This window comes from Cucurbita pepo, chromosome LG09 (assembly GCF_002806865.2).
Source record: "Cucurbita pepo subsp. pepo cultivar mu-cu-16 chromosome LG09, ASM280686v2, whole genome shotgun sequence".
NCBI classification, from domain to species: domain Eukaryota; kingdom Viridiplantae; phylum Streptophyta; class Magnoliopsida; order Cucurbitales; family Cucurbitaceae; genus Cucurbita; species Cucurbita pepo.
The window spans coordinates 2,268,978-2,291,477 of NC_036646.1; the positions used below are offsets into that span (position 1 = coordinate 2,268,978).

General features: G+C 32.6%; 2 protein-coding genes and 1 long non-coding RNA gene across 5 annotated transcripts; 1 reads left to right on the forward strand and 2 right to left on the reverse strand.

Moving 5' to 3' along the window:
* Positions 1–2,479: 2,479 nt before the first annotated feature.
* LOC111801496 lies at positions 2,480–5,740 on the reverse strand. Of its 2 annotated transcripts, XR_002816147.1 has the most exons (6): positions 5,182–5,740; positions 3,791–3,971; positions 3,481–3,677; positions 3,292–3,392; positions 3,085–3,187; positions 2,480–2,996 (listed from the first exon to the last, which is right to left on the reverse strand). It is a non-coding gene; the product is annotated as an uncharacterized LOC111801496 (long non-coding RNA). The 2 variants fall into 2 exon arrangements; XR_002816146.1 differs by having other exon boundaries at positions 3,292–3,677.
* A 1,355-nt stretch (positions 5,741–7,095) lies between these two features.
* Positions 7,096–12,753, reverse strand: LOC111801833 (R3H domain-containing protein 1-like). Of its 2 annotated transcripts, XM_023686014.1 has the most exons (6): positions 12,169–12,753; positions 9,812–10,523; positions 9,237–9,600; positions 8,538–8,927; positions 7,503–7,738; positions 7,096–7,402 (listed from the first exon to the last, which is right to left on the reverse strand). In XM_023686014.1, the coding sequence occupies exons 1-4, from the start codon at positions 12,458–12,460 to the stop codon at positions 8,877–8,879; spliced, it is 1,419 nt and encodes a 472-aa protein (XP_023541782.1). In that variant the 5' UTR covers positions 12,461–12,753; the 3' UTR covers positions 7,096–7,402; positions 7,503–7,738; positions 8,538–8,876. The 2 variants fall into 2 exon arrangements, with proteins under 2 accessions (XP_023541782.1, XP_023541781.1); XM_023686013.1 differs by having other exon boundaries at positions 7,096–7,738.
* Positions 12,754–16,948: 4,195 nt separating this feature from the next.
* LOC111801438 (copper transport protein ATX1-like) lies at positions 16,949–19,018 on the forward strand. The gene is made up of 3 exons (XM_023685438.1): positions 16,949–17,030; positions 17,952–18,027; positions 18,510–19,018. The coding sequence occupies exons 1-3, from the start codon at positions 17,022–17,024 to the stop codon at positions 18,821–18,823; spliced, it is 399 nt and encodes a 132-aa protein (XP_023541206.1). The 5' UTR covers positions 16,949–17,021; the 3' UTR covers positions 18,824–19,018.
* Positions 19,019–22,500: the final 3,482 nt, after the last annotated feature.

Sequence of the window (22,500 nt, forward strand, 5' to 3'; positions counted from 1 at the left end):
GGGGGGGGGGGGTTGAAATGGTAAAAATTATTTCAAAGCATGGGTTTAATTATTTCAAATTAGTTTTTATGGTTTCAATATTGCCTTTGAAAATATAAAATCAAATTTTAAATTAATTTTAACAAAATTGATTTTAATCATTTCAAAATTACTTCTAAATGTTGTGATGTCATTTTGTGATCAGTAATGGGGGTTGATTTTCATATCATTATTAGTAGGAGAAAAACTCATAATTGCCTCAAAATGGACCCTGTCTTGCGGGTTGACCATTTTATTTTTTTAAAATAATTATATTTGTGTTTGAATTGAAATCATATATATATATTGTGAATTAATTTTTTTTTAAAATGGGAAACGTAAGTATCTCCGGCCAATGGAGTTAAATTCTTTTTCACATTTTGGAATAATTTTAATTCGATATTTTTGAACCATAGATTGGTTAGAGTTGACAGACTGTTATCAATGATTATTTTAAGTCTTTGAATTTTTTTAAAAAAGATATAGTTTCTAAGCCTTTTTTATATAACTGTTTGATTTTTTATTTTTGAAAATTGTGTTTGAATTTTGAAAACATTTGTAAAATGTATATGAGAAATGGAGAAATTCATACCTAAAAAAGTGTTTATAAGCTTAATTTTTTTTAAAATAAAATAAAATAAATATTTAAATAGTTATCAAAATTTGGCTAAGAATTCAATCTTTCCTATAGACAAATTGGGAAAAGTCGGGTACACTTTTTGAAAAACTAAAAATGGTTAGTACAAGCTGCATTAATGTATTTACATGCCCGTCTTTGAACATAATCCATGTAGGCAAGTTGTAGTAGACACAGCTTACAAGTGTATTTCAAGGCCTTTTATGAAACGTTTTCGAGCATTGACAGAAAGCTGAAGCTGGATGTTTGATTGGAGGGAAAGGGGAACAACACAACAAAAGGTATTTACTACCCATTTATGCCTTCTCCTAACATTTACATTCGAAATCAAACATAAAATGCTACACACTTTTAAACTAAAAAAAACAAAAACAAAAACAAAAAAAATGCAAAATCCATCACCCTCCCTTTTAGGCGGAAAACAGGAACAAATTTAAAGGCCTCATTTAACAACTATTTTTTATTTTAAACCATCAGTAATAATTTTATCAGGCTTTTTATTTTCAAAAGCTCTACGTTTTTAAGTGTTGGCTTCTAATTACTTTTTGATTTTTTGTTTTCAAATGAGACCTTTAAAAGTCGACATCTGATTAATTACCGTTCCCTTTCTGAAAAGAAAACTGTTATAAGTGTCACCTTTTTATTTTCAAAAGCTCTACGTTATTAAATGAGGCCTTCTAATTACTTTCTTTGTTAAGTTTTTTCAATGGACTTCGAGACAAAAAGTTAGAAAGAAAAAATGCAGTGATTGACATTAGTAAATATATTGAAAACAGTTTTAATGTCAGGAAAGAATTTGAATTTTGGAGATTTCTTTTTCTTTCTATTTTTTTTCGAAAACAAACATCTGAAGAACAAAAGCCACGGAGTTTTATTAGAAAAGATTAGGCAAGTAGGAGGCAGACTCATTAAAGATTAGGCAACTGGAAAATTGAAATATATTTTTAAAGCTTGATTTTTTTCTGGATACAAAAATGACTATCAGATTATTTTTCAAATATGAAATTAAAAAATTATGACATCTAATAACCATTTGAATTTTTTGCTTTGAAAATAGTGATTATTTTACCATTAATTAATGAACCTAGGAAGAAATAGTATTTATATTCGTAACTTTTAAATTATTAGCTAAATTTCAAAAGCAAAAATAAGTTTTTGAAACTTGACATGAATGAACCTAAAATGTAGTATTTATATTCGTAACTTTTTAAAAACTAAAAAATAAAATCCAAGTAATTACTAAATGAGCCTAAAATTAACTAAAAAGTCGTTTTCAAAATTGAAAAACAATATGTACTAAAGAAAAAAGGATAGCCATGAAATTGGGGTTGTTTTTCAGTTTAAAAATCAATCAAATGCTTGGGAAGTACAAGATCTATGCTTATCATTAAATGAATCTGATTCGACTTTAGATATTTAAATTCGAGTTCATTAGCAATTAAAAGTTATATTGTTTACTAATGTATATCTCATTCTACAGTTATTTAAAAATATATTAGTTCCTTAAGTGTTAAAAATAAGCAGATAAAACGCTTGCAAGAATAACTTTATATTATATTTTTTCTTTTTATCAAAATTTTGAAGGACTAAAACTTCAAAACCAATCCAAGCAAAATTACGAACCAAATAAAGCGAGGCTCACGAATGAACCCCAAATAAATCAATTAATTAGCGAAGACAAACCAAAGACATCCTTTGCAAACTTCGGGGATCCATTCGGAGACTGTGGGCCTAACAGTTATACGTTGCTTTATCCTTATATTATTAAAATAGATCATTCTATATCATGTTTTTTTTAATTTAATGTACCCCATATTGTTTAAAAATTCTGTAATAATTTTCAATTCATCCCCCACTATTATTGATGAATATTAAAATTAGATGATCGAGAAAATTACCAACCAAAAATTAGGATAACAAAATTGTCATCTAATAAACGAAGTTTTCTTCTAATAGATTACTTTTTTTTTTTCTCTCCTAGTAATTCACAAAATAATGTAAAAAACTATTATTTCAAAAGTTACAATATTATCTTAATATTTTATAAAAATTTTAAAACTACCATTTGAGTATAAACCTTTCAAAGTTGAGACCCTGAACAAATTTCATTTAAAAATTTTTATTTTAGGTCGCTATCGCGGAATTCTAAATATGATAATTTTGAAATGCTCCTATGGTCAAATGTAAATGTAATATTGAAAATTTTGAAAAAAAAATAATGATATTTAAAAAAATGTAAATTGAAAGGTATTTTTTTAATTTACCCTCCGCTATGTTCAGAGCAAATACCTTCGTAGAAGACCTGCTGCACATTTTCAATCCATCGACATTCTCGATCATTCTAAAAACATGCAAGAATCATCCAATGGAACTTATTGTGGGAAGCATCCACATAATGTTCATAAAAGTAATAGGTCATTAGATTCTACCTCAGTTCTCTGTGCTCGGCCCCACCATTTGAGGAAAATAAGCATTAAACGAAACGGTGTAGGCTTAGCCGATGCCCTTATAGAGACAAAGCTAATCCAAAAGCTATAGGCAAAAAAGGATGTTAGCAAAATAAATCGAAGAAACAAAGCTGGTAAATGCTTTAAAGGTAAGGAATAAAAAAGTGCAAGTAGTTAAAATGACTATACATTGGGATCTCGATGGAAGCCAATTGTTTTTCCTACTCAATCTTTTTTATAGAAAGAGCGCTCCAGGAACATAAGCAAGTATAGTGGTTTCATCCTCGAAGCTGTCATGAGGCAAGAGGAACCTCATATTAGACATTGCTGCATCCTCATATTAGACATTGCTGCATCTGAAACAATGGGAAAGCTGACCAAAAAACTATTCTATAACCGACTCTTGTTGCCGAATCGAAGGAGCTTGACTTGTACCAGGCTCTAAAAGAGTTTTCTTCAAGCAATCTGTCTTTCAAGATTTTTGGGTTGCATGTCCAAGGCAATGTTTTTTTTTTTTTCTTTTCTTTTTTTTGTAGATTGAGATGGATTGATTTTCGCTATCGTGCACCTTCCAACTACCGGTTGACCATATACAAGCCAAAAGAAACAAAATCATGTGAGAAATAAAGGAAGATACCAAAATAAATGGAAGTTGAGTTTAAATGGAAAGAGTTCTTGATGTTCATACCGAGAAAGGGGATGACGAACTTGCTCATGACGAGGAATAAAAGGCATTTCAGGCTGCTGGAAAAGATACCGAGAGGAATGCAGAAAAATGCCTGGATGTGTAGTGTGCATCAAACCTTTGAACTAAAAGGCCAAATAACTCTACGGAGGGCCAGACCTTATATCTTCAGGGCAATGGGCACCTACACAGGGAAAGAGTGGCCGAGGTTGAGATTCAGAAGAGTCCTATCCGAGCAGAGCCCGAAATTCGTTCACAACAACAGGACGTAAAACTCTGTTTACCATGGTTTTTCCATCTTAACTACCAGCTAATAAACCAACAACAAAATCAGCAAACAAACTAAGTAAACAACGAGCTATAATAGATGAAATCCCTAAACATTGTCTTTATTGGATTCTTAAACTTTTAAAAATTACGTTCATAAACTTTATTCAAAATTCTGTGTTCAATAAATCTTTCCTATTTGATGTTTTTTAAAATTTACAAACTTAGGATCATAACAGAAAATTCAATTTCATATCTAAGAGATAGATACATTAATTTTAAAAAAAATGTTATGTAATGGACAAAATTAAAAGTTTGAGGACCTATTAAATACATTTTAAGGTTCATGAACTAAATAAACACAAATGAAAATTTAATGACTAAACTTGTAATTTATCCTAGATAATATAAGGATTCTCTACCTAACAGAGACCTGAACAGTAACCATCAGCATTGAATCATTAGCAAGAGAAATCGAATGGAAATACTATGAGCTCAACATAGACCTGTGTGTGCATCTAGTATAGAAAAGGAAAGGAAATCTGCAATCGATAGACAGAAATTTTATTTAATTTTCCTTGTACAAAAAAAGTTATTGGAGACTTCGTCTTCAGAGAAATCAAGTGGAAAGACTATTAATCACCTTCACCACCACTACGTGCTCAATGTAGATTATGCACTAAAAGGAAAGGAAATCTACGATATAGTCACCAATTTATGCTAGCTACCTTGTACAAAAAATAAATGTTTACTTTCCAGAAATCAAATGGAAAATCTACTTAGAACACCGCATATAAGAACTCAACGTAGTCATGCATGCGTATAGAAGACAAAAGGAAAGGAAAGGAAAAAGAACCTACAATATAATTAGAAATTTTATTCTATCCGCCTAGTACAGAAAAAGCCATTAGAGATCATGTAAGCATATCGAGAAGGAAATGAGACTCACAATATCATAAGCAATTTTATTCTATCTGGTTTTAGACATGTAATTGGAGTATTCCTCCGAGAAATCACCACCAATAGCAACAAATACCGGATAAATAACACGATGTCAAGTGGAGTGATTCAGACAAAGTAAAACAGATGGCGATGTTCGTCGAGACGAATAACAATAAACCACTTACTCGTTAAGCGTTTGCAAGGATTCTGAAAAGCCTCACGAAGCAACCGATCAACCTGAAGAATAGACTCGTCGAATTCATTGCCAGGAATCGAACGATCGAGTGATCAGCACCGGTCATGAACGATCGAGAGTCAGCGACCTTCCATAACTCAGGACTTTCGAGATCCTCTGCTGCAGAGTTCTCCATAATAAGAAAAATGACAAACTCTATGCTCTTGGCAGCAATCGAAGCATTAGAGAACAAAAAAGCATCGAAAACAACGATCGAAGGTAATCGACAACTCAGATTGCATGATAAATCTCTAGGAGTTAAGGCTTCAGTGTCGGAAAGCGGCAGAACAAGAAAATTAATCGAGGTATGAAATTTGGCGCGATTGATGGCAACGTTGGATTTTCCTGTGCCATACAGATCGCAGCAAGACAAGAAATAGAGAAAAAATGCACCAAAACGAAGATCGCAGATAAATTATGGAACTCGAATTGCATTGAATCTCTAGGAGTTAGGGTTTCTCGCTCTTAGTCCCAAACTGAACTTCGGCGGGAAACTGTTGAACGAAGAAATAAAACATATTTTTTGGACTCCAACTTATTTATAGCGTAGGAAATGTTTGAATATTATTTATTTATTTTTAATATTTATTTAATTTTCATTTTTCGGTACATTTTTGTCACAAGTTTTATTATCTCAATTTTCGAATATGTTCTTTTATTTTTTCAACTTTATCGAAAACATATATTACTATTATTTTTAATAAAAGTTAATATCGGCAACTTTTTGGGATCATTTTTCTCGTGGTAAAAATGTTGAAACTATGACCTAATAGATTAGCCATTTACATTTTAAATAATTTTAAAATACATATAAAATTTAGCAATTTACAAATAATATTAAAGTATTTTAAAATATTTTAAGATCATCTCTACTCTCCTAAACTTATTTTAAAATATTTTAAGATCATCTCTACTCTCCTAAACCCTAATTCTGTTACATTTAGTTGTCAACTCAAAAGTGGTTAACCACGTCATCTTGAGCATTTTCTCTCTAAATTAGATCAACTCAGTGTTAGTTTTTATCATATTATTGAAGTAGAACACAGAAAAAATCATATTATAAAACTAGAACATAGAATATTATTTGTTAGAAATCACAACAGACTTTCATTCCTACTACTACTCCTACTACTCCTTTATTTGTTAGAAATCACAACAGACTTTCATTCCTACTACTACTACGGTTCAGAACACTGTTCACTTTGAATATAAGATCCCATAACTTTGCTTCTGGTTTCCCCTCATGATTTTGTTTTTGGTTTCCCCAAAAGGCCTACAGCCTCGTATCAATGAAAACAGTACTCTCTTAATTAGTCAATGTAAAACTACTTTTCTCAATGATTCTTAACCGTCGTCCCCTCAAATAAAGTACATCATAGAGTCTGAATAGATCTCTTAAACATCATAGGATCCAGTTAAAAACGTTTTCAATGGAAATAATTATTAAAGTTTAATCAAAGACTAGTTATTTTTAAACTAAGCAAAGTGTATAAAATAAAGTATAACATCTTGGATAAGAAATCTAATTACAAAAATAGAAAAACGAACAAATCTAATTAGAAAAAATAGTAGAAAAAATAGAAATTACAAAAATAGAAAAACGGCAAAAATAGCGAGGCAAGAAAGTTTAAGTGCCCGTACCTTGCTGACGAACAGGATGGTGCCGAAGCAAATCTAATTAGAAAAAATAGAAATAACAAATCTAATTACAAAAATAGAAAAACGGTTTGTTTAAATAAGAAATCNTAATTACACCGAAGATGGTGGTATCTACAGGCTGCCTAAGGGGAAAAGGCAATTAACTACACATATTTTCAATGAATTTCTATAAATAAATAAATAACAGAAAACAATTTTCAGCATATAATCAAACCTATAATTAACATTCACCATATAATCATTTACTAATACTATATTAAAACAGAATATAGAAAGGTGTCGAAGTAGTACCCAGATTTTTCAACATACGAGAAGCTGAAGTTATGTTGTATGCAGTATGGTGATTGAGGCATCCCTCAAATTTACACATTCAAAGTATGAGCTTCATGCTCTTCATATAAGGAATGTCACATTTCTAAAGATTTCATACCTGCCCATCTAATGTGAAAACGCCACTCGACCCCTCAAGTAGCCGAAACACAGTTTTCATTTCCCACGCATCCATCGTTGCCCTTGCAACAAGAAAGGATATTTGTAGGGCGTGGCGTACGTGTGTTGTTAATTTTAAGGGAATGCCATGGAAATGAAACTGAAACTAATTGGTGCACTTACAGGATTTAGACAGAGTGTGTAGGGAAAAACTGTGGAATCGATGTTGACGAGATTACGAGGTCTCCAATTAGTACTCGAGCTGGGCAGGCTACGGATCTCTCTAGATCCATATATTCGATGATTTTCTGATCCTGGTCGTGTCATTGGCATTTCATTTGGCTGAAGCGTTAACGTTCGTACCAGCACAGCTCTGAGTTTTAGTCTTGCAATGATGAAGAACCATATCCTCCCATGCGCTGAAGAAGTAAACAATATAACTTAGGAACTGGAGCGGAACAACTTCATGGTAAAAGAGAAGCCAAAATAACGAAGGGAGAGATATAATAGGGCATGATGGCTATGCCAAAAAAGCTGAGCTAGAAATCAACAGTACTAGCCATGTCAAAAGAGCACAGTGCAAGAATTCATATTAGCGGGAGTCCCACACGACGGGCTATTAGCTCAGTGGTAGAGCGTGCCTCTGATAATTACGTCGTTGTGCTGGGCTGAACTCTCTCAGCCACATAGATAGTTCAATGTGCTCATCAGAGCCTGACCTGAGATGTAGATCATCCAAGAGACATTAGCATGGTGTAATTCTCTTGATTGAACCGGAGTTTGAAACCAAACTTCTCCTCAGGAGGATAAATGGGTCTATTCAGATGAGATCCAATGTAGATTCAAATTTCTATTCACTCGTGGGATCCAGGGAGACCACCTTGGCTCCTCTCTTCTCGAGAATCCATACATCTCTTATCAACATATGGATAGCTATCTCTCGAGCTCAGGTTTAGGTTCGGCCTCAATAAGAATAGGAAAATAAAACAGAGCACTAACTGTCCATTTTGACTGTAACATTGTAAACAACTGAAGGACCAAAGATTAAAGAAGATGATAACATTGTTCTAAAGCTTAAAACTATATCAACAAATATTCAAAATCATTTTTATCCACGTTTTCATCTTTTCTCGTTTATTTCAAGTTCAACTTACAGAGAATGCAAGGATAGTGTAGGCAGGATAACAGTTGATATATCATTAAAAAAAAATCAAATACCTTCGTCCAAGATCTTGCAGGTAAATTCCCAGCGAGTTGCTGATTCTTCGATTTAACTTTTCGTCATTATCAGTAGCAAGAGCAACCTAAACAGCTCGGCCTACTAACGCAAATTCCAAAGCAATGAGCTTCTTCATCAACCATAATCGATGCAAGAAGCTCCAATGAAACTGATGGTGGAAAGAAGCATATTAAGTCTCAGAAAATATAGATGCTTCTTCTATACCCACCTCAGTCTTCATGCCTGCCCCCTGCCATTTCAAGTAAAAAATGTACACCGAAAAGCCCATGATAAATCTTAGCTACCAGATGGCAGGGAGCAGGCATGGCCCATGCCCCTTACCGGGGCCGCGCTAATCCAAAACTTGCATCTGGTTGCTGTTGGTATTGCTGCAAAACCATAAGATCAGGGTCAAACAGTGTGTGAATGAAAAAGAAACACACTCCGGTACATTGTCTTTAAGTAGCCAGAAGAAAGGTAGCAATCTAAATCATACAAGGACGATAATAAAAATCATTCGAACAAAAGGAAACGCTTGGCATTCAGTAGATATTTCCATTCAGTATGATAGTGTCGAAGCTACTCAATAAAATATCACCAGCACAAACATCCAAGGAAGGGAAGGACTTGCACAGCTTGGCATAAAAGGCTTGTTTCATCAAAAATCAGATTCGATAAAACAGTTCGCAAGCACGAACCTGTGAAAAGGGTTGATGAGCTTGTTCGTGCGGATGGATAAAATGCATTCCAGACTGCTGACAAGGATACTGAGAGGAATGCAGGTACACGCCAGAAGACGAATGTGCATCAACATTTGGATTAAAAGGTCTAATCATTGCTTCTCGATGACCGTACCCCAATCCTGCAGGAGATGATTGGGCATTCCATGGCCCAGGTACATGTGGAGGGAGTGGTCTAGGCTGACATTCCGAAACAGCCTGTCTAGGAGCAGAGCCAAGTTGGGGAAATTCAGTGTTGTAGTTTACTGCAGGAGCGTACATGGGCTGCACAGTGTACGGCCCACCACTGAAGCCGAACCCAGGGTCAAATCTCTGCATATACCTGAAGAAGAATTTACAACCAGACATTTGGCTAAACCGCTATCCCATCAAGAAAATTCAGGATGCATCCCAAATGGAAATTTTTATAAATAGGAAATCGACACTTGTCAATTAAAACGCCCTCTTTACTTCATTCATCTAGCAGTAACTTTATGATTTTAAAAAAAATAATAATAGGATAAAGCCAAGAGAATAATGGATGCATTTCATACCTATCGTAGTTCCTGTCATAATCGGGGTCCTTGCTGTCAATCTCACGATCTCTAAAAATGGCTACTCTACTATTTGGTTTGTGCTGCCTACTAGGCAGCTCCTTGTCAGTCCTACTTCTACTTATTCTACTGCTACTCGTAGAACAGTCAATCAAACCCCTACTAAAATTTGTATCAGGAACTCCAGAAATCATCTTCTCCTCAACCTTTGCAGCACCCAAGGAACCACGAAAACTATCCTGCAGTCTAGGATCAGCATCTACTTTCCCACCAGCATTACTACCTGAATTGCTGCCGGAGTTAAATATTCGAGCACGAGCTTTATTATACTCCTCCTTCCTTTCTTCCACACTTTTAGAACCCCCTGATTTTGATGAACTTGAACTTGCATCTCTGGCTACTTGGGACCGTTTCTGTGGCCTCTGTTTGATAGCAACCTTCATGGTATTATTTTCTTCTGTGGGTAGATTTACAGGAATATCTGCAAGTCGGATAGCTGGAAGACGGCATTCAGAAGTCTTGCGAACAATAATTTTGGAACCAGACCCATCAGGTAAACTGTTGTCCAGTAGAACCATGGACTGCAATGAATAATGTTGGGCTACCCGATGGGCAGCTAACCGTAAATATGACGTAGGCAACTGCTGAAACTCTAGTTGTTGTCGAGCAGGATCACAGATAAATTTCTCAACATCTTGCTCCATGCGCAAAACTAAAGCAATGAAAGTATACAATATCATCAATAGAGGGAAAAGCTCATTAATACCATATTTCAACAAAATAATTGAAGCGCTGCAAATAAGCCACAGGAGTACGAGTCAGAATTCAAGTAGACAAGGAAATGAGTTTGTAGGCACCGTTGTAGAGTGCTTTCTACCTTTAGATTGTCTCCATTTTCATTTTGTCTAAAGAAATTTCAGCGTCCAAACAGGAAAAAAAAAATGCTTTGAAGTAAGCAACAAACTTCCAGATTACAAGAAATTTAATTCCTGATTATGCTTTTACATGGTGATGGTTTTTTAAGAGAAACAATTTTCCCAGCTAAGGTGAAAAGCTATAACTCTATTTATGTCCACTTTGATTTTATAAAAACTAAGTACAATTACAAAAGGCATCGAAATGTGAAGACCAACAAAGGCATGAAATTTATCTAAATCTAGAACCTCTCCCCAACCCATACAACTATACTTTAAGTAGCCCCCTATTTCTTTCTATCCATATTCTCCCTGTATGAAAGTTTCAATGGAATTAAGCTACGAAATCTTGTGCCTTTGCTCCAGAAACTGTGCCCACAAGACAAATCCTTGAGATTTTCTTAAAACCTCCAGGCTGGAAGCACCCACGAGACTTCCAGCTCAATGAAGCATCCACCTCGCCACAGATTTTCTGACAACTATAATACTTAGTTCTGTATGTGGCTCTAAACCATTTTCCCATCAATGCTAACCCTTTTCTTCATCGTAATTGGTTTCTAACACCAAAAATCAAATTATTTCTTTCTAACTTCATATTCTGTCATATTGCCTATGCCAAATAATTTCATAGAACCTAAAATTCTCCTTTGAAGACTTCACCGTTCTCACAAGGCAACTATTTGACCTTACTACATTCTAAAAACCAAAACCGTCCTTCTAATCTCCAATCCATAGATATTGGAAGAACAAATCTTTCTGAAAATCTCATCTCAGTTGAAGCATCAACATCCTCTTGCCATAGATGGTCAGGACACTAAATTACTCAATTCCAACCAAAGTGAAACATTATAAATTCCATGCTAACCCTTTAACTTGCTAAATGGCTTTTTAGGCCGACCCCCTTCGATTATCACTACTTAAGTCCTACAACTCTTTTATCAGTTGTTCCTTCGATTCCACCACCCTACATAAATTGGACAATAATCAACTAAATAACTTCCACCCATCTACACATCTTCCAAGATCAATTAGCCACCATTGCAAACCTTTATCTTGGAATTGATTAAAACTGCATCGCTTAGTTTAATGATATAATTCTCAATCAATGTCAAGCCGCTTATCCAAATTCGCTACATAGTTTTTTAGTAATAATACTTCTAATGTAGTTAATCCAACTAGGAGGTTTCTTTTTTCTTCTAAGTATGAAGTTATGATTGTGAATTATCAGTTTAGATAAAGGGTATATCTTATTTTCAAAAATAGAAAGTAAACAACATCGCTCTCTTACTCTAGCCATTTTAAAATTCGCTTACTTATGGCCCAGCTTCGAGGGGGCCATGGCCAGCCACTTTATACTATCTCCCACGTACCAAATATGGATTAAAGAACTCATGAACCCAATCACACTATCCATAATACAGGAAGGCTAAATAAACGACTTACTTGATAGGCGCTCCCTAGGGTTATGCAAAGCCTCGCGAAGGAACTGATCAACCTGATTGATAACATCTTCGGAAGCCCTATCGGGAGTAGAAGATGTCGACGCGGAAGGGGACGGAAACGAAGCGGAAGAAGAATGAGAACCAAGAGCAGCATCGGCAACGGAGTGGTCCAATGATTTGGAATTCTTCAAAGGAGACGAAGAAGGGAGCATCAATCGGCTCATAGCCTCGTCCAAATCGGCGACCTCCCATGACTCCGGTGCTCCGAGATCCTCAACCGCAGAGCCGTCCATGGCGAGACGAAGGACGAGAACTCTAAAGTCCTGGCACGAAGCGAGACATCAAAGATCAGAGAGTAAACGCCCCCAATGAGGAGATCGAGGTAGCAGACGGATTTAGGGATCGGAATTGCATTTAGGGATTAGGGTTTCGACTTTCGACCGCCGTGACGGATGACGGAAGACGAAAATCAGAAGAGTCTAGAGAGAATTTGGCGACGGGAATGATTGATCAAGAAAGTTGAATGGTTTGAGACCGTGTCAAAGGTTTGCGTGGCTGCGACGCGCACGATATCCTCTCTATCTCTCGCGCCTCTTGGTTTGCGTGTGTAAGTCTCGTAAGTGTTGGCCCCTCGTGGATCGAAGATGGGCACTTGGGCTTTTCATTAGAGAATTCCACGCTACATCCATTTTGTCTTTCCAAATAATAACTAAAATTTCATAAAATTTAAATATCAAACATTTAATAAAAAAAATGTCTCGTAACCGGCCACCACCAACATATATTATCCACTTTGACCGATCGACGTCATCCTCACAATTTTAAAACACGTCTACTAAAAATAGGTTTTCACACTCTTGTAAGGAATGTTTCGTTTTCTTTTTCAGCTGATATAGGATCTCACAATCCACCCCCTTAGGGTGCCAACAAGACACCGTTGGCACACCACCCCGTGTCTAGCTTTGATATCATTTGTAACAGTCCAAACTCATCGTTAGCGTATATTGTCCACTTTAGCTCGTTACGTATTGTCGTCAACTCAGTCTTAAAACAAGTTTACTAGAGAGAGGTTTCCACACCCTTATATGGAATTATTTGTTCCCTGGGATCTCTAAATTCATTCTCCTTGGGGGCTAGCATCCTTACTGGCACATCATCCAGTGTATGACTCTGATACTAACAGTCCAAGCCCACCGCTAGTAGATATTATCCACTTTGTCTCATTACGTATTGTGGTCAGTCTCACGATTTTAAAACGCATATGCTAGTGAGAGATTTCCACACTCTTATCAAAAAATGCTTTGATTGTCTCCTTTTCCCATGGATGCAAGATCTCGTGCTTGGCTTACCAATTAAAAACTGCACTAATAATTAATTTTTTAAAACTTAATTTAAGGTAAAGAGTATTATTATTATTATTATTATTATTATTATTTAATTTTAAAAGTATTATTGAATTTTATAAAAGTATTCTTTTTAATATTTTTAAAACTCATTAAGAGTATTTTTATTAATTTAGTATTTAAGTACATAAATTAATTTTTGCAAAAAAAAAAAAAGTCGGAATGCAAAACGACATGTCGTAGTGGTCCGCATCAACTGACAAATTCCAGTGAAGGCGCTTGGATCGCATGTTGTGGTTGACCTCAGGCGGCCCTCTCCTTTTATTTGGGTGCGCGTCTTCGTTGTGATCGTGGTGTGGCCCTGTGGGTGGGCAATGGTATCCTTTTGGGCAGCCCAATTGCGCATCATTATTATTTATTATTTATTATTTTTGCACAAATTAATTAATGGAATAACTGCAAAAATGAGTCATTTAAAGACTCATATTACATAAATGTTTAGATTTTATATATATAAAAAAAAAAAAAAAACATCCGGCCGAATGTTCAACATCCGTGTGATTTTACAATTTTGCCCACTTAATTGTTTTTTTAATTAAAAAAAAATTGATATTTTTCAAAGACATAAATCTCCTCAAATTATAATTATTTTTTCTAATGTTTAAGTTAATTTAAATTTTTTGAAAATAAAAATGTAATTTACTTCGTGGTTGAAACTTATTTGGTCGAGTTAATCTGATCAATTAAAACATAGGCCTCATAGTCAAATTCAACTTTATCCTATTTATTGTAAATGATATTTATTCGTGATTTTGTGAATGTTTAATATTTTTGTTTTATAAAATTTTAATTATTAACTTTAACGTGTGTCAGAATAATTAAAAAAAGTTTACTAATTTAAAATTTCTGACTAATTATAAATAAATAAAAAAATCCAATAAATTTTATTTATAGAAAGTATTATAACGGAAACAACCATAAGAAAAATAAATAAATAAAATAAAAAAGATAAAATAATAATGATGAGGGTAAAAGTTTAAATTTCAAAATTACGACATAATATTCAATAACTTATTTACGGTAACAATAAATAAATAAATAACGGGTTCGATGAGACAAGTAAAGTAATGAAAAAGCATAATCTCCATCCCTTTTTAGCCAACGGGTAAAAAACTCTCTCGACTCCTTCTTATTTTTTGTGAACTAAATGAATATCTCTAGTTAAAACAACAGGCTCGATATTTTGCTCAACGTGGAATTTTTGTTAGGTTTATCCATACATAGAAAATTTTCTCCTTATCGTTTCTTTTGCATTGAGAATAAAGACCAACAAAATTATCCGTTCATCGACTTCGCGAATCAAACCCAAATGAATCTAAGATTGAAAGCTCGAGAACGAATATAAGATTGAAAGCTCGAGACACGGATTCGAACCCTAAAAAGAACTAATATTCCATGCATCATGCAAAAACATAGAACACATGAGATTCTTTTGCAAACAAAGAAAGTTGTTTGAGAAATCTGAAGGGCCAATTGTACCTCACATTGGTACTACCTATGTGTATTTATTTGTAGTACAACTGCAAAAAATATGAACCGGAGTAGTACAACCACTACTACTCGATGCCCTTAATGGGAAAAATAAAAATTAAATAAATAAAGAAAAAAAAAAAGTTGTTGATAGAATCCACCACCCTGTAATGCACCAAAACAAAGATTTAATTTCTACGTTTGTTTGGCGGACCAAAAAAAAAAATAATATATATATATATATATATTATAACAATAATAATAACAATAATAATAATAATTGTCACGGGGCTAATTTAGAAAATGATCATGAGTTTATAATAAAAAAATATTGATCATGAATTTATAATCAAATAATATTATCTCCATTGGTATGAAATGTTTTGAAGAATCTAAAGTAAAGTCACAGGAGCTTATACTTAAAGTGAACAATATTATACCATTGTGGGGATTGTATAAGAGCTATATCATTAGAATCCTCAAATGTCGAACAAAGTATTGTGAGTTTTGAAGGCATAGTAAAAAAGAATGTCATACCATTGTGGAGATTCTTGATTCTTAACAATAATAATAATAAAAAAATGTTTCATGGTTTAAATGTTAAAATATTTGAAGTTTATCCATTGGAAATTATTAAAAGTTTTCTTCTTATTGTTCTTCGTGAAATGAAAAGATGGATCACTTCCAACTTTACATGGAATTGGACTTTCCATGAAAGAAAGAATTAAATAGAATTTTCGGTAATTAATTTATGAATTTTTAATAAAATATTTAATAATAATAATAATAATATATATTATTTTGTTCCAATAGGCTTCCCAACACATTCAAAATTCTTTAAAAAAAAAACAATTATATTAAATTTAAAATCAAAATTTGAGCATGAAATTCAAAATTTAATTTGTGTTTTAGTATATTTGTGAATTTTAAAAAGTATTGTATAAATAATTTATTCAACAATAAAATTTAAAACTTTATTATACATTAGATATATAATAAATTTATAACATATTAAAAAATTTATATATGAAATTTAATCATTTATGTGACCGGGACTTTAAAAATTATGAATTACACTTGTAGTTTTAAACATTATTAAAAAATTTAAAAAGAAAAAAATTATTAAAAATTTTAAAAAGAAAAAATATATATTTTTAGAGAAAAAATTTAACTATTTTTTCCTATAAAATACTTACATAATTCAAAAAAGCATTTTATTCTTTCAAAATAAATGTCACATTCGACGTTCGACTTTGTTATAGAAATGTCACAATTAATTAAAAGAAAAAACACGTGATAGACGATTAAAGTTTATAATTTGATTGGTCAAACTCACTTTTATTTATATATATATATTTTTTTATATTTATTATAAGTATGCTGAATTTATCAAATTATATGTTAATTTTCAACGGATAAATTGTTAATTATTGATACATACTCGTTTTTTCATAAATACGAAGGTTCATTTTTTTTATTTTACATTTATGAAGAAAAAAAATTCAATAAATCACATTAACTCTAAAAGTTTATATTTATTTAATCTATAAAACTGTTAAAATATTTAATAAGTTAAATACTTTTATAACTAATAAAATCTCTAAATATTTAATTTTGATACCCTGCTAAATTATTTTTTTTAAAGTAAAAAATTAAAAATAAAATAAGTAAATATATTAAAATTTAAATACAATTTAGTAATTTCAGTAAATAACAAAACCTTTTTTTAGAAGCAATGGACTCATAATAGTGCGAGGAATATCATTGGAGTAGACGAAATGACGAAAATACCCTTGACCGGTAGTTGAAGTTGGAAAGTAATGTTGTTAAGAATCGGGTGAGAATTGTTTTTTAAATAATTATCGATTGGGTTGACCCGACCCGTAAAACAGCGCCTATTAAAGCCCGGTGAAATCCTGCAAAACCCAGTAGCGCAGAGATCGGCAAGGGCGAATTTCCCGAGTGTCTGTAATCTTTAACCATGTCTCAGGTACCGCTACGAATTTCTCGGAAATTTGTTCTTGAATGTAATTGTTAGAGATTCGCTTCACGTTTTTCGGCCTTGTTTTTTTGTTTCTTTTTCTCTCTCTGTCTCCCGTATGTTTTGGAGATCGAAGATACGTTGGTTTGTTCTTTTTAAACTATAAATCTGCTGTTTGGAGCATGAATCGTTGATTAAAATTGTCGTAGAAGGAGTTGTGGATTTGTTTTGAAACATATTCAATCTATGGCGTATCAGATCTTTATATGCTATAAGAAATGATGTGAAGCTACAGAGATGCAAGAGCTAATCACGCGATTGTTGATATCTTGTATAGTTCTTACTTATTTTGCGATTCAGACCTGCACATAGTTCAATTCTTTTAGCATTTTGTCCTTTTTCCTTGCTTCTTCTTCCCTAAGGTCTTATGCCGTGGTTTTTCATTGATGTGAATCTGACACCAGTGGTGGAAACGTCAGTAACCGAGCCAAATGAGGTCGAAGTCTGAGAGAGCTCCATAGAAGTATTTCTTTGTTTAATAATTAGCCAATCGATCACAAAGGAAGCTTTATCTTGATCGTATATTAGATTCTGGTCACAAAGGAATTTTTTCCCGCTCTTCCAAATTAGAATGTTCTGCTCTTTTTTGTGTTTTGAATTATTAATCTATGTTATTTTGGGAGCCAGAGTTGTTGAAAAATCACTGAGAATATTTATTGATATCACTGATAAAATTGGATTAGTAAGTTTCTGCGAAGAATTTGATAAAGGACCGTTGATATTAAGCACTCTTGACAAATCAAATTCTTGAATGAGATGAACTAACTCTTATTTCTTGGTATCAGGAAGTCTGTATTGCTCCTTCCCCTTCTAGCTGAGTTCTATGATTCCATCTTTAATAAATACAGTTTGGAATTTGTTTCTGTGCAGACTACTGTCCTCAAGGTTGCTATGTCATGTCAAGGCTGTGTTGGAGCCGTCAGGCGTGTCTTGGGAAAACTGGAAGGTTTGTCATTCCTTGGCTAAATTTTGGTTGTCTCATGATGTGCTCTTCTTTGATGTGTAATTTTTGTATCGGTTCATGGGGTCGAGTTTTGGTTTAGACATATATCTTATACAAAGAGGTCAGAAGTTTGAATTCANCTAGACAAAGAGGTCAGAAGTTTGAACTTCACATCCCATAAATTCTGGACTAATACATGAACTCTTGAAANTTATACAAAGAGGTCAGAAGTTTGAATTCACATCCCATAAATTCTGGACTAATACATGAACTCTTGAAAGTGTAAACATGCTTGGTTAATTTTATTGCAAGCTTAGTTCTCTTTTATGTTCAAGATTTTTAGAATGAATTCTTGAGTGATGGTTAATAAATCAATCATTATTGCAAAATCGAGTATCCTTTAATCTAAACCCTTAGATTCTTGCTATTCCCAATTGAATATGAACGTTTTGAACTTTACTCAAGTGCTTGCCTACCATGTTCAGGAGTCGAGACATTTGACATCGACATTGATGCGCAAAAGGTGACTGTGAAAGGCAACGTGGAGCGCGATGTAGTTTTCCAAACTGTTTCCAAAACCGGGAAGAAGACTGCCTACTGGGAAGACGAAGCCCCAGCAGCAGCACCAGCACCGGTGGCAGCCGCAGCAGCTGCCCCTGCACCGGCGGCAGCCCCAGCAGCAGCACCTGCACCGGTGGCAGCCCCAGCAGCGGCACCTGCACCAGAGGCGGCCCCAGCAGCAGCAGCACCACCAGCTGAAGCAGAAGCTAAACCTGCCGAGAGTGTGGCTGCTGTTTAAAGTATTACACCTATTTACTAATGGAAATTTTCTGTTGAATGCATAAGGTCTTTACTTGGTCAAGCTAATAATGATGTATTAGTACGTAAACTCGGCTTCTGAGTCTGTAATATTTTGACAAGTGCCTCTTGATTGGCCTTCTACGTTAAAACTCAATTATAATCTACAGATATATTTTTGTTTTTTTGCCTCAAATATTCTTTTCCATTTCGACCTTCTGCTTCTTTGAAAAGACCTTCATTTGTCGACATGGTCGGAAATCCTTCCATAAAGGCGTTTAAAGACCCGATTTAATAAGATAGGGTCGATTTGAAATTACTTTTTGAATACTTGAGAAGTCAATTCCAAGTACTTTTTTAACGCTTCATTTTTTAAAGATGGGATNATTCTTTTCCATTTCGACCTTCTGCTTCTTTGAAAAGACCTTCACTTGTCGACATGGTCGGAAATCCTTCCATAAAGGCGTTTAAAGACCGGATTTAATACTAAGTTAGGGTCGATTTGAAATTACTTTTTGAATACTTGAGAATTCATTCCAAGTACTTTTTTAACGCTTCATTTTTTAAAGATGGGATAATATAATTTATGGTGGGTTTAAAAATACTTTTAAAATGAGACATTTCAATTTTTTATTTATTAAATTAATAAAAATACNTAAAGATGAGACATTTCAATTTTTTATTTATTAAATTAATAAAAATACATTTAAACTTTCAATTTATCTCAAAAAAAAAAAAAAAAAATTTTAAATTTTAAAACGGTCTCAAGAAAATATTTTTAGGTTATTTTTAACTATAGAAATCGTTAGTATTTTGTTTAAAAAATTTTAAAATATCATTAACTTTTAACAATACTTCGTACTCTTAAACTTTAAAAAGTTTCATTAATATTCTTCAATATATTTTTTAAAAAAGTTAAGAAACGTCGATGGTTAGTATTATATTTTAAAAAAAGACATGAAATTTTAAAANGATATATTTTTTTAAAAAGTTAAGAAACGTTATGGTTAGTATTATATTTTAAAAAAAGACATGAAATTTTAAAATTAGCACTAACATCATTTACATTATAAAAAAATGTTTAAAAAATTCTTACTGTTAATACATGGACGAAGACGGTCTATCGAGACCTCATAGATTATACCCAAACTTTTTAATGTTACTTTTGAGAGNTAAAAAATTCTTACTGTTAATACATGGACGAAGACGGTCTATCGAGGCCTCATAGATTATACCCAAACTTTTTAATGTTACTTTTGAGAGTCCGTGAGTATTTTTTAAATGTGGTACTAGAATAGCTTTTTAACGTTTTTTTTATAGTTTAAAAGTATTTTTTAAGTTTTTTAAAAAGTTCGAGAATATTTATGAAACTTTATAAAACTTACGAATATTTTTTATACATTTTTCTAAAATTAAATGGTATTTATTAAACTCTTATATTTAAAAAAAAAATGAAAACATAATTGGGATTTCCTTTAAAGGAATTCAACTTTATTGTATTGATTATTTTAATTGAATAGTGTAATGTACATAGGTAACATCTTAATATAATATAATGTTTGATAGCATCGCACACGTTTCACTGGTTCGATTTCAACAACCTTGCTATNAAAAAAAAAATGAAAACATAATTGGGATTTCCTTTTAAAGGAATTCAACTTGATTGTATTGATTATTTTAATTGAATAGTGTAATGTACATAGGTAACATCTTAATATAATATAATGTTTGATAGCATCGCACACGTTTCACTGGTTCGATTTCAACAACCTTGCTATATATAAGATTGGATTGGACAAAGTTTAATTTTTGGTATTTTAATTTGGCGTTCTTTATCAAAATAAAGCAACGAATGATTAAGAGTATTACAGTGATATTTCAATATAACAAATTCCCGTCTCTTTCTCTATCAAATTTTTGGAGTTTTATTTTGAATTATTATTCATTAACAACAAGACCGAAGAAAATGAATAATCAGGTGATGTTTCAAACTTATAGAAATCGTAAAGGGCAACACAACTGCCCACAATTTTAATAGAGCAGTGGTTTCGTGTGAGATCCTACATCGGTTGAAGACGAAAATAAAACATTTATTATAAAGATGTGAAAACCTCTATCTAACAGACACGTTTTAAAACTGTGAGACTGGCGGCGATGTGTAATGAACTAAAGCGAACAATATCTACTAGCAGCTTGAACTGTTACGTATCATTAGAGGATTCCTATTTGTCAATCGTAAGAGCAAAATAGTTGCCCACAAACTTGTTTCATGTCGAAAACATGGCTTGACAACCACCTTCCTACTAGCAGCGGGCTTGAACTGTTACATTTCGTTATGAGATTCTTCTTCGTCAATCGTAAGAGCACCATAATTGCCCACAAACTTGCTTCATGTCGGAACCGTCGATTTGTCTTCAAGTTGGCTCTTTTCCAACTTAAAATAACTTACTTTGTTTTAGTTATGTGTATTGAAACTACATGGATGGTTTCGTTCACATAAGTATAAAAATATTTTTTAAATATTTTTTTAAAAATAAAAAGTATTTAATAAAAATTTTAAAATGGAAGGAATATATATTTTTAATAACCCAACTTTAAAAAGTTTAAAAGATATTTTTAAATTTATTAAAAAATATATAAATTAAAAATTTGAAATAAAGACTATTCATATTTAAAATTAACGTTAAATATACTTTTTAAAACTTATTTTTGAAATTTTAAATAAATGATTGAAAACGTATTTTTTTTAGATGTTTTTATTAATCTGGAATAATATATTTTATTAAAAAATTTACACATTTTTAAAAATTCGATTGAAAATAGTGTTATAGTGACGGAGGATTAAAATTAGAAAANCTATATATAAGATTGGATTGGACAAAGTTTAATTTTTTGTATTTTAATTTGGCGTTCTTTATCAAAATAGAGCAACGAATGATTAAGAGTATTACTATGATATTTCAATATAACAAATTCCCGTCCCTTTTTCTATCAAAATTTTGGAGTTTTATTTTGAATTATTATTCATTAACAACAAGACCGAAGAAAATGAATAATAAGGTGATGTTTCAGACCTATAAAAATCGTAAAGTGCAACACAACTGCCCACAATTTTAATAGAGTAGTGGTTTCGTGTGAGATCCTACATCGATTGGAGATGAGAACAAGACATTTCTTATAAAGACGTGGAAACCTCTACCTAACAGACACGTTTAAAAATGTGAAGCTAACAACGATATGTAACGGACTAAAACGGATAATATCTGCTAGTCGTAGGCTTAGGTTGTTACATATCGTTAGGAGATTCCTCTTGTCAATCGTAAGAGCAAAATAGTTGCCCACAAACTTGCTTCATGTAAAAAACATGACTTGACAACCACCTTCATACTAGCAGCGGGCTTGAACGGTTACATTTTGTTATGATATTCTTCTTTGTCAATCGTAAGAGCAACATAGTTACCCACAAACTTGCTTCATGTCGGAAACCGTGAATTTGTTTTCAAGGTGGCTTTTTTCCAACTCAAAATAACTTTAAAATAAATTAAACATGATGTTGATGGTTTCGTTCACATAAATATAAAAATATTTTAAAATATTTTTTTTAAAAATAAAAGATATTAATAAAACTCTTGAAATATATTTTAAAGATATTTTTAAATTTATTAAAAATTTATAAAT